Below are 13422 nucleotides of genomic sequence, written 5' to 3' on the forward strand. Positions count from 1 at the left end.
GTTTTATTAACATTTGTGAATTTTTTTTCTATTTGGAGTATTTTTAGATTATTAAGTGAGATCTTGCAACCTTCACTATTGCAATGTATGGCTATGGCAGAATTAGTGTAATTAAATTTAATAGCACATGAATGTTCTTTTAGTCTGATTTTTAGGGTTCTTCCAGTTTCACCTAAGTATTGATAATCCGGTTGGCAGCTGCAGGATATTCTAAATATGACGTTATTTTGTTGCATTATGTCAATATTTTGAATAATATTTTCTTTAGTTATTAGTAATTTTTTGATATTAGTAAATACAGGGGCTAGAGTTATAAGTCATTTGAGTTGGTGGTATATTTTTTTTTTGGGTTGTGGTAGGGTTGGTGTCGGTAAGCCAGTTTTCAAGTATCTTATTTGTACATGTTTTAATTTTGGTGATATACATGTGTAAAAATTTCTTTTGATATACATAGGTGTACTGAAATGATAATTAATGACTCCTTACATTACATTGTTTAATAAACTTTTTAAAACATAAGTTGTTATGAGACCTTTGGACTGTGATGTTTAAAAATGGTAAATTGTTGTTATATTCGAGTTCTATATCAAAAGTTATGTTGGTTATTATGTTATTGGCACTGTTACGAATGGTTTGAGGGTTAGTAGTTAAAGTAGTGTCATCTACATATCTATTATGCCTCTGAGATTTTTAATATGATCTCTTTTTATCATACATAATTCAGCTAGTTTAGGGCCTATACGTGAACCCACAAAGATACTGTCATATTGTCAAAATAATTATTATTTAGAACAAATTGAACCAGTTTAATTACCCGATTATCACAATTTAAATTAGTTAATCTATCAATTATAAAACTTTTATGTATGGATGGATACATACTTTTAATGACTATAATTCTTTCATATGACTGACGATATCTCATCAGACTAAAAGCTATTTCATCAGCTGCCTTGTCAAACTGTAGAATATTTAAAAACTAGCATCCCACAATTCAGAGAGCAAATTTTGTAATTTTGTCTCTGTGATTTGAATTTGGTGTACTGCTTGACAATAAATTAAGACAAAAACTGCTGTTATCTTTACAGTTTTTGTTTTTAAATGATCTATATCTGATACAAAAGAAAAATTCACATGAAGAGGCGTTAAAGAACATTAAAATAAATGTTTTATTTTCCTGCGAGTGCTTTCGACGTATTTATAAATGTTATCTTCAGGCAGAAATAGAATTTAATAGAATTTCCAAACAAAGTTTATTGCTAAGCAGTGACCAGATTCCCACAATGAAGGTCTTGGTCATCTTGACGCTTTCCTTGGAGAGACAAACTTCCATTTGTGCCAAAAATTGTCTTTGTGACCATTCTGTAAGGCATTACTTGTCAACATCCAACATGAGACTTCTAATTTCGAACAAAGATAAGAAGTTTGTCCTATGCAAGAGAGAAGGCTTTCTACGCAGGGCCACAGACTTCCTTAACCAATCACATGCCATGGTCTTACCAGAGGACCCAATCCCATCTGTGTTAAGGAAGACAAAGATAGTGTTTCTCCCGGGTGTAACTGCTGTCCTTTTGGGACGCTTGGACCCCCCATCCAACATTGCTTGTCCTAGACTTTTCTTTGAAGCCAAAACACACAGAGGGCTGGCTATTCAGGCCATTGGTTAACAAAAGGTCCCACCCCTCCTACTTCCTCAAAAAAGCACTTGCTAAGCTGCTTGGTGGGCTTCTTCCCTCCTCCTCCCAAGTCATGGCTATATCCTCCTTCCTCATCTGTCATGGCTAAGGCTACATTATCTGCTACACTAGGTGGTTTGTCCCCCTGATACATACACCTTCTATAAAATGGATGTTGTTGCATTATATCCTTCTATACTGCATTTTGAGGCTGTGATGCTTGCCAACGCCTTACTTATCAAAGAGGGCTTCACTGCGCAGCAGGTTTTAGAGATTTGAGCAAGAAGCATTACTCTTCATCACAGAGCATAATTACTTCTGCTTCAATGGGAGAATATACTTGCAAAAACAGGGAGTATCGATTAGGTCACCGTTGTCTGCTGTATTAGCAGAACTGACCACGAGACATCTTGAACACAGGGTCTTTAAATCTTTTGTCATGATAGCTTATTCCTTAATATACATGAGGTGCGTGGACAACGTTCTTTTGGCATGGCAGGATACAGAGGGCTCCTTCCTGATATTAGAATGTCACCTTAAGAATGTATACTTCTCCATCAACTTCACCTGGGAAAAAGAAATTGGGGGAAAAAATCACATTTTTAGACTTGGACATCTCCAAGTCCCAGGGAAGTTTGACATTCTCCGTATACCACAAATTTGGTAGCATTCCCCCAATTATCCTTGCCACATCCTCTTGTCCACAACAGTATGTTAATGCAGCCATATAGCCCCTTTGATCAGAAAGGCCTTTTTGGTGCCTTTCACACAACATTTTAGCAATTTTGAGTTGTGGATCATCCGCACAGCAGTACGTGTGGCAGGATATGGCACCACCAAATACAACTGTATCCTAAACAGAGTTAAAAGATCTCTTTCCCAGCTACTATCTTACGTAGCCCAAGGGACTGGACACCCGCCCCTCTCTGCCATTTTGTGGCTGCCTTAGAGCCCAGATTTGCCGTATTTTTAGACAAAATAACTTACTTTTAACCATTACCCCACACCGTAGTCTGGGGAGGTTTTTATGTAACGACCGGGATGTGGTTTCGATTCTAGAAAAGTCTGATGTATATTCCATTCCATTAGAAAACCCAATGTCGGGGACACACACCCACTATATACGGGTGACCACCAGGATGCTGTCCAGTCGCATAGCAGAACACCAGTGTTCTGTCGCAGGGGGCAGCTGTGACATCGAACTGTCAAAGTTGGTTGTACAGCACCACCACACCCCACTTTGGGACCATGTGGTGATGCTCAAGTGCTGTGATGAAAGGAGTTTAGTGTACATTTGGGAGGTCCTCTTCACCACACTGATGTCTCCTTGCAACTCTCTCATCTTTGAGCTGCCCGGGATTTGGATCAGTCTCTACAAACGGATAAAACACCTTTTCTCTACCCCCGCCTTCTCTGTGCATTAAGGCGCATCTGCAAAGATGTTATGCATATTTAAATCAATATTTTAAGCTTTATTATTTTTAAGCTTCTTTGTTAAAAAAACGGCTAATTGCCGTTCCTGTTTTCTGTGCTGTAAAATGCATGTGTGACAATGTTATGTGAATTTAAATTAATACTCTAAATTTCGCATTATGTTCTAAATGGATAACGCCGTTCTTGTTCTCTGCACAGTAAGGCGCATGCATGACGATGTTACGCATATACTTTTTATATCTAATGTTTTAAGTTCTCTTATTTTAAACTTGTTATGTTCTATGCAGCTAATGTCTTTTTTGTTCTAATTTTTAAAAAAGTTTGTTCGGAAATTTTATTTAATTCTATTTCTGCCTGAAGATGACGTTTATAAATACATCAAAAGTGCTCGCAGGAAAATAAAACATTTATTGTAATGTTATTTAATGCCTCTTTATGAAATTTTTTTTTTGTATCAGTACAATGGTTGGCATGACATCCACTCTAAGTATTTAATGATCTATATCAGGGGTGGCCAACAAGTCGATCGCCAAGCCAATTTTGGTCGATCACTAGCAATGTCTTGACTTAATGTATTATATTTGTAACCGAACGCAACTGTGTGCATGTAGTTATGACTCAACTCACAAGCAGTGAGTGCACTTCATACTGAAACAGTGTATAAACATAGTATGTATTTCACACTTTCCCCTCCCCACTTAGACTATGCCTATGACAACAAGTCAATCACGACACATTTTTACGATAAAAAGTAGATCTTATGTGCACAAAAGTTGGCCACCCCTGATCTATATCATTTAAACTCTTCAGTTACATACCAGACAAGTATAAAAAATCTCTCATAACTTTCTTTTGATATGTTATGGCTCTCATTTACTGTGTACTTATGACTGGTTTGTTTGCTTCTTGTAAGTTTCATGAACAACTTTAGTTTTAGCAAAGTTGTTGGATGATCTACATTGGAATAGATTTGGTACAGTTCTAGTTTTATCCAATTGTGTACATAATCATTATTTATATGAAAGTATTTACTGTAATAAATTTGTGTGGTAAGATAGTATTGCAGTTTTGTACCTTGTTTAACACATCTTGATTAGTAAATTATCAGTTTTTTATAATATTGAGTTTTGGATTATTAAGAAACACTATTGTTAACATATGTGATATTTTGTTAATTGTACAGAGGCTTATCATTAAGAGCTTAAAATTGAGAGGATTATTCAATGCAAGAATATGAGTTTACCAATGTTAGGATCTTAATACATTATTTCTTTGTATGTAAAAAAAAAAAACAATTTTTTGTTTTGTTATGACAATTAATATTTGAACATGTACCTGAACCATATATGAATATTTGTTTTATTGTTGTTTATTTCTAAAACTAGATATATTTTCAAATACACGTCTTTATTTCATATATCTTAAAGAAAACACCTTTGAAACATTGTCTTAATTTATGACATCCTAAAAATTATTAGTTTTAAATGTTAAATATAAAATTGTTTGTTTCCAGATCTGACACAGTTAAAGGAACTGTTATCGGAATCGATCTCGGCACCACAAACTCTTGCGTTGCAGTCATGGAGGGAAAGACTGCCAAGGTGATCGAGAACACAGAAGGATCTAGAACGACACCCTCCGTTGTTGCCTTCACTCAGGACAACGAGAGGCTTGTTGGCATGCCTGCTAAGAGACAGGCCATCACCAATGCTTCCAATACGTTTTCTGCTACGAAACGACTCATCGGTAGAAGATTTGATGATCCTCAACTTCAGAAAGATTTGTAAGTTTACTTAAGTTTCATTATCTGACTTTTAAGCCATTAAAATTGTAACAATGGAAATTTCAGTTGTAAATACTGAAATTATTATTGGTGCAAATTATCTGTTTAGAGTGATTTTTAGATGATTTTCATTGCTATTGAATTGCTATGCATGTCATTGAAAGCAAGTTATTGATGTTTAACAGTCTCAACAACAGGAATAATGAGTAAATTACACTAAATTATTAATATTAAAGTTTATGGCTTTCTCTAGGTGTAGATGACTTTCTTACTTACAGTTGAGATGCAGAAGTCCTGAGTGCAATCATTGTTTGTTTTAAAAAATACAATATAAAAATTAAGCATTTTGCATTTCTTTCAGAAAATCTTTTTCATACAAAGTAGTTAAAGCTTCAAATGGTGATGCTTGGATAGAAGCACATGGAAAGATGTATTCTCCCAGTCAGATTGGAGCATTTATTTTAATGAAAATGAAAGAAACTGCAGGTGAATGACAATTTTTATCATTTACAAATTGCTTGTTTATATATAAATTATTTTAATATTGTGCATTTAAATTTCAGAGGCTTACATTGGTCATCCTGTAAAAAATGCTGTAATTACAGTTCCTGCATATTTTAACGATTCTCAAAGACAAGTAAGTTTTTATTTAGCCACTGTATTTGTGTTAAAAAGTGAAATAATATTTAAGCTAGAAGAAAAGAAATTTTAAACTTTGTTAATTTTACACTAATTTTTTTGTTGTTTGATAGCTATTCCTTTATAATATGCTAAAAATACATTTAAAAAATATTGAAAATTATAAAATTTTAAAATATTTTTAAGTGTAGTTTGTTAGTATGATGGTAATTATTGTTATTGTTTAGCCGTAATTTGTTAATGTGATGGATTAACGTGGTGTGCATTTTGAGAAGAGTACATATTTGGAATTATTTTTGAATATTCATGGGATTTGTACTAACATTTATTTATAATTTATTTGGGAAGAGGATTAGATATAAACAAAATCATTATTATTCAAGGCCAGTTTTATTAATAGAAAACATTTTTATTAATATTATTCAATCTGTTTACTTTCTGCGAGCACAATTTGTGGATGATAATTATCATAGAAGCACACATGAAACAATAAACATTTCTGCAGTGTGTGCATTGAATAAATGCAGTTTTTACAATAAGATGATGATTTCGTGTCACTGGAAAAACAAACTTGATTAATGTTTGAAAACACTTCTTCATTGTCAACTAATTTGAAGAAAAATCATATATACCTTATCATATTTGAAAACATCAGAGATCTTTTTTCTACTGAAATTGATGATGAACCCTCAGCTGCAATTAGGTCTTGATTTTGAAGTATACTTTCACAGTATGTAAATATTGTAATATTGTCAATCAGTGGTTCTTCTGCAGAACACATTTCTATGCTATTGATGTTAGCACAAGATATTGAAACCGTCTTTTCATTCTTTAGCACAGATGCAATTCTAGATATACATAGTAGGGTTTCTCATTTCCTGGTCTTTTGCTTGTCCTGGGATTCTGGGACAAAATTAATTATTTTTAAGATATACAAAATATCACGAAATCAAATGATATAATTATTTTTCTTTTTTTAAAGTAATTTAATATCTTCTGTAACCTCCAAAATTATATTAATAATTCTGTGTAAGATTAAAAATTACCTTTGAATTACGTAGAAATTTTCACAAATAGAAAAAATTTATTAAAGTTTGCTGGAAACTGCATACAACAACAGAAATGCCTTTTGAATTGAGTTGAAAATTTAAAAAATGAACTTAGAAGGTAATTTTTGTTTTTTAAATAAAACATAATACAAAATATTGTAAATTTTTATAAGATTTTAAAAAGCAAAGACGGTCAATACTCCCATCACTCAATCTAATTCTTATTTTAGTGATGAAAAGTCTTGCTACCGAGAATTGCCCTTTCTGATTCAATTGATGTGATTGGAATCGTTTTTAATGCATTTAGGAGAAGACAAATATTGTGTTTTTCACCTGTATCCTGAAAGATTTCTAGTTCGTTTTTGAGATTGTAGTAGTACTTTTGTTCTCTAGTATTCTTGATTTGTCAATTTTGATCGATTTAATAGAAAAATCATAGCCCAATAATTTGGCAGTTCGTTTGTCTTTAATAATTAGGTTATGAAGAAAAACTTCATACTTGCAGACTTTGTACTCATTTGTATCCTTACCCAATTTGCACAACTTGGCATTACACAGTTATTGAAGCTACTGGGCATGGTTAAAAATTTAGACAGCATAAGCACAATTATTCCAGATATTACAGGTAAAGAATTTTGAGAGTCCTGCCACAAATAAGCTATGTATTGATTATTGACCATTTGTGACATGCCATAACGAGCAAAAATTTAAAAAAAACTAATAAGTAGGTTGTCAGAATAAATTTGTATTTATTAATTTTAAGTTTATGAGTTAATTATACTTTCTATTTGCAAAATTTCCTCAACCATAACATAAAATAAGAAAGTGAATTTTTAAGAAATTTGCAGGATTTCCCATGTTAAAAAGACAACCGGGATCCCCTTTGAGAAACCCTAATACATAGGTTAAATAATGACTGTTGCCAGAGTAAGCAAAAACTGTATATGAATATACAGAAAATGCTTTATTTTTAAATAAATATTGTCATCTAGCATTTGTTAATTGCTTTTGACATTGACTTGTTACATGAAACAGATGGATTATATTGTTCTATTACCTTGTTTTTTGTACATTTGTAGTTTTCTAAAAGTAACATTGGTGTTTTTCTCTGACAGCATAATAAATTTAAAAGTACCAAGAATAAATGAAAATTATAGTTTCAGGGAAAAATCACATTTGCCATTGAAATTCGAAACACCAACCTCACCAGTATGAAACCAGTGTGCCCCCACTGAGCCATCAGCCACTCTACAAATGATGGCAATTCTAAAGGATTTAAGTAATTTGCAATTGTTTCATATAATTTTGAGTATTGAGTCTTACTGCTTGGCACATGTCAATCGTTGGAGGTCCACGATAACTCACTGAGTTTGATCAAAACCGGTGACTCCGACATCATACCATCCCCTCATCAGATAGTGTGGAACCAACTCCACAATACAACACTACACTTCTAATGACCAGGCAAGGTGCCCCACTTCATAAACATTGGGTCCAAATTGTGTTCATAGATGAAGTGTAGGTTGGTTTTGCATTCAAATGACAACACTACTAACATTTCAAGTTTATATAGTCAGTGTTACTGTGCCTTCTGCTATTGTCATCACAAGCAGCAAGGTGATTGTCGTATTGCTGTATGTCGTGTCACCATACACCCGTGGTCCCAGTCTGTATTCAAGACACATGACTGAACAGAATTGTGCAACCCACCATTACTGCATTTGCAGAAGTTGTTGGAGAAGTATTCACTATTGTGGATGATACACCCCCACATACTGCCATATTGTGAACCACTTAAAGATAAAAGGAATTTGCCTGATGGCTAAAATGACTTTTCTTTGACAAACCAATAAGTTTTGGTATGTTTAATCATGGTTGAACAGCAAATGTTTGTTTTGTCATGTGCTTGAAATATACACCCCTCATGTTCATTTTGTTCTGTATGATCTAAATTATATTGCATAATGAAGACATGCTTCATTGTTGCTACAGCCTCAATTTTAGCAACATTTCAAAATGTTTTTGAACAGTGTATAATTTAAAATTTATTGTTGGGGATACTTCAGTTTTTGGCACCAAGCATATCAGAGATTATTCATGATGTTATAAATTATGATTTGCTTAATGACATTCTTCAGGTAACTAAACAGGTTAAAATGTAGCAATCTGCTGTATTTTCTGTTTTATCAATAGAAACTAGACGTGAGCTTTGAGGTGTTGAAATTTCTTGTAAGATTGCTTGATGACTCAGTTAAATCTTAGTACTTTTCATTTACTGGATATAAAGCTTATAAATATTACATACTTACTGTTATGTTTATTAATAATCTTATTTCATGACAGGCCACCAAAGATGCCGGTCAGATTGCGGGATTAAATGTTTTGAGAGTGATCAACGAGCCCACAGCTGCAGCACTTGCTTATGGAATGGATAAAACAGATGACAAAGTGTAAGTTCTTGTGAAAAATTCTGATTTTACAAAATTGTGATAGTAAAACCTAAATCATGTTTATTTACATAAAAATATAGTACAGGTTTTGTGAATGGCAATGCCTGTGTCTTACATCTATATCTTTGTACATTTCCTGTTATGCTAAGCAGTACATATTTTCTGTAATTTATATGATAGATGAAAATCTATAAAATTAATTTATAATGTTATATTGGTTCTTAAGGTATAAACAAAAGATGCTTTAAAACTTAAAATATTTTATGACTGCCAACTGTTTTCTTTTGGATTTTACAAATAAGGAATTATATTTATAAATGTAAAGAAAATGGTTTGGCTGATAATTAAGATTTTTTTTTCTGCTTTGACAACTAAGAGGCAATTGAGCCCATCATTGATGTTAATTTTGCTTCTTGTATGCATCAGCTTTTGTGACTATAAAATGCTGCTCTTTGTTTATCACAGTGTGATGTTATATTGTTCAAATTGCATTTCTAGGAATGTAACTTCAATTTAGTGTTTTAAGTGTTTGTTGTCCTAATATATTCAACTCACCTTAAAATGAACACCGATATGGCAAATTCTCATGTTAAAGCAAATTTTGGCATTGCCCTGACAGAATGTCATTGTTATAATGTTAATTTTCCTGCGATAAGGAAACAAAAAATTTTACCAGAATTTATTAAACCAAACTGCAAATTACCTTCACAATCCCTAAAAAATCAATTTTCAATAATAATTTTATTATTTACATTGAAAAGTGTACAATGCACAGTGGTACTGTAATAAATGTTTGTTAGACTTGGCGCTTATCGGAAAGATTGGTAAAAAGGCCGTTGGACTAGCGTAACCGGTTATGTAACAAAGGAACAAAGAGTGCACAAAGATTACACACAGTCTTGACTCACGGAAGGTCAGCGCTGGAAAGGGGAGAGTGAAATGAGGTCACCTTCCCCGAGGGTCAACAACGCCACCAACCTTTTATTACATCAGAAGAACATCTACAAAACATCGCGATCGTTGATTCCAACACACCCCCTCAACGATTGATCGTTAATACAATCCGATATCGCGAGTAAATTTATTAACATCATTCGTGTCTAGCAACTTTGTTAACAAGTCGGCCGTCATCTGTTCACTTGGACAATAAATTACAGTAATTTCTCCCGAATTCTTTAAATCACGTACAGGATGGTATTTTGTGTCGATATGTTGTGTTTTTCCTAATTCTAAAAGTCGTATACAACTTTGATTGTTCTCGAATATTTTGATAGGTGTTGTGATCGGTAGATTTATTTCTTCTAGAAGTCGTTTCATCCATACAGTTTCTTGAGTAGCTTCTGCCAAGGCTACATACTCCGCTTCAGTGGACGATAGTGCTACACACTGTTGCTTTTTACTGACCCAGTGGATAGGACTTCCTTTTAGCAAGAGCAAATATCCTGTGTTTGATTTGCGGTCTATACGATTGCCTCCCCAGTTGGCGTCTACATAAAATTTAAGTTCTAATTCTTCGTTGATATTTTCTAATTTAAGTTTCTTCTTCTTTGTCGAATTCAGATAACGAAAGATTCTCTTTACTTCCACCCAATCACTTTCCGAAGGTTTTGTTACTTTTCTCGCTAATATCGACGTACTTATCACAATATCTGGACGCAATATTAATCGCTAGATATAATAAAGATCCAATAGCACTTCTGCATACATTGTTGTTTTTGAACGTATCAGGCATTTCATTTCTTAAGTATCCTGTATCCATAGGAATATTAGACGGTCTTGAATCGGATAAGTTAAATTCTCGCAATTTATTTTCTATATATCTTTCTTGGTGGAGTGAAAATATTCCGTTCTTGTCTCTTTCAAATTGTATTCCCAGATAATATTTTAAGTCACCTAAATTCTTGATTTTAAACATATCCTTCATTTCGGTTTCAAATTCAGTTAACGTATGTTCATCTGTGGCCATTGCTATTACGTCATCTACATGAATTGCTAAATACAAACATCTTTTATGGCCTCTGGTGTAAAGACATGGATTGGCCATGCTTCTTCTAAATCCCTTAGATAGCAATGTTTCATTGAATTTTTTATTCCATTCATTTGCTCCTTGTTTCAAGCCATATATATTTTTCAATAATTTGCAAACCATGTCCGGTGATCCATCTTCGTATCCTTCGGGTTGTTTCATGTATACTTCGTGTGATAAGTCTCCATTTAAGTAAGCCGTTTCAATGTCATAATGCTTAACTTTCATGTTCTTAATTCTGGCTATAGTTAGGAGTGTTCAAAGGGTGGCAGTTTTGATCACGGGCATATACGTCATCGTAGTCGAAGCCATACTTTTGTGTGTATCCTTGAGCGACTAAACGAGCCTTAAAACGGTTAACTTTATTGTTTTTGTCTCTCTTAATTTTATATACTCATCTGTTTCCTACTGCAGTTTTACCTGGAGGTAATTTCGTAATTTTCCATGTGCAGTTTTTTTTCATGGCTGCTATTTCCTGATTCATGGCTTCACTCCATTCTTTGGAATGTTTGCCTGCGATTGCCTCGTTATATTCTCTTGGTTCTACTGCATCCTCTGTCACTGATAAATTTATTGTTTCAATTAACTTTATAGGAGGTACTCCCTTAGTAGTTCTTTCCGATCTCCATAAATGTATGCCAGATTCTTCCATTTCTTGTTCCCTTGTTTTCATTTTGCATTCTTTTTTTAAATTTGTATTATCAACTATTGTAACTTGTTTCGAATTTTCATTATCATCGTGTATGTCGATTTTGGAGTCTCCGTGCTTGACGTTTTCCAGAAAGTGAACATTTCTGCTTATTGTTATCTTATCAGTTTTCGTGTCAACTAATCAATAAGCTTTTGATGCTCTCTCGTATCCTACAAAAATTAGTTTTGTGGCTTTAGGTTCTAGTTTCTTTTGATCTTTAGGTTTAATAACATAAGCTGAGCATCCAAAAATTCTTATAAGCGAGATGTTTGGCTTCTTTCCATGCCATTTTTCGTACGGAGTTGTTTCACTCGCTTTAGTAATTAATCTGTTCTGTAGGTAATTTGCACTATTCACCGCTTCTCCCCAGTATTTGTTCGGTAATCGAGCATCAGTTAACGTGCACCTTGTCATTTCTGTCAGATATCTATTCTTCCTTTCTGCTACTCCATTTTGTTGTGGGGAATAAGGTGCCGTAGTTTCCCCATAGAATACCTTCATTTTTAAAGAACGTCTTTAAGTTGGTACTTGAAAATTCACCACCTCTGTCTGATCTGATTCGTTGAAGAGTTCTTCCAAATTTTGTTTGTACATATTTAACATATTCCTTTATTTTATCACTTTTATGTTTATGAAGATATATTTTGGTGTACCTACTGTTATCATCTATCATGGTTAAAATGTATTTGTTGCCTCTCGGTGTTGCTGTTTGCATTGGTCCGCATACGTCGGTGTGTATTAATTCAAGTAATTGATAGGTTTTGGTTTCTGTTTTCCTTGGAAAATTTTTAGTAGTTATCTTGGCCTTGATGCAATATTCACAAGGTTTGAATATGCGACATTTCTGAATATTTATTCCTGTAGCCAATTGTTTATTCTGCATCAAAATTATGGAGTTCATGTCACGGTGCCCTAATCTTCTATGCCCTAAATGGATGCATTCCTTCATATCATTAACCACTGTAAGTGCTTTGTGATTTATCAAGCTCGTACAAACATGTGTTTGCTGTTGCCGATGCTACTGTTACTCTGTTTTTCTGGATAGAGCAAATGTTTCCTTCAAATTTTATGGTAAACCTTAATGTCATTAGTCTTCTGACTGAGATTAAATTTCCTTTAAGGTGTTGCACATATAGCACGTCTTTCATATATATTCGACGTCGTTCGTTATTTTCATCCATGCAGGTTATCATTACATTGCCTTTACCTTCAGTGTATAGGGCTTGACCTTTGGCTAGTATTACTCTCTCTCTATGTTTACTATTAATGATTGTGAATAAATACTTCTCGCAACACAAAGCTCCCGAGCTACGTATCATTGATGAATGTTGTTTTGTGTTCCTGTCTTAAAACATACATAGGATTCCTTTTCCGGGTGTTGTTCATCACTTTCCGCATAAATTTTGTTGATCTGATTTGGATGTTTTTCTTTCCATGTTGCATATTTCCAACATTCTTTCTTTACATGTCTCTGCTTTTTGCAAAAATAACAACTTTTGAGCAAATTCCTTTTCTGAGTTACTGGGCGTGCTCCCACTTTAAATGCTTTATCCGCCTGACATTCTTCATTTGATGAGGTCTTTCTTCTTGAGTGTTCTTCAATTAATTTATTATGTACTAACTCCTGAGTTAAATCTTCTTCTGGACGAGTCTCTAGTGCTGTTATTAAAGTGC

General features: G+C 33.7%; 1 protein-coding gene across 1 annotated transcript in view; it reads left to right on the top strand.

The window, feature by feature from the left end:
* The window catches only part of Hsc70-5 (Heat shock protein 70 cognate 5), a 41315-nt gene that overhangs the window by 10638 nt on the left and 17255 nt on the right, over nucleotides 1-13422 (top strand). Inside the window, exons 3-6 of the mRNA XM_067262563.1 lie at nucleotides 4624-4893; nucleotides 5255-5379; nucleotides 5457-5530; nucleotides 8925-9031. Of these exons, the coding sequence (XP_067118664.1) occupies nucleotides 4624-4893; nucleotides 5255-5379; nucleotides 5457-5530; nucleotides 8925-9031 (576 nt within the window). The remainder of the gene's footprint in view (nucleotides 1-4623; nucleotides 4894-5254; nucleotides 5380-5456; nucleotides 5531-8924; nucleotides 9032-13422) is intronic.

Source organism: Centruroides vittatus, unplaced genomic scaffold, assembly GCF_030686945.1.
Source record: "Centruroides vittatus isolate TY-2023 unplaced genomic scaffold, ASM3068694v2 contig_15, whole genome shotgun sequence".
In the NCBI taxonomy this organism is placed as follows: Eukaryota; Metazoa; Arthropoda; class Arachnida; order Scorpiones; family Buthidae; genus Centruroides; species Centruroides vittatus.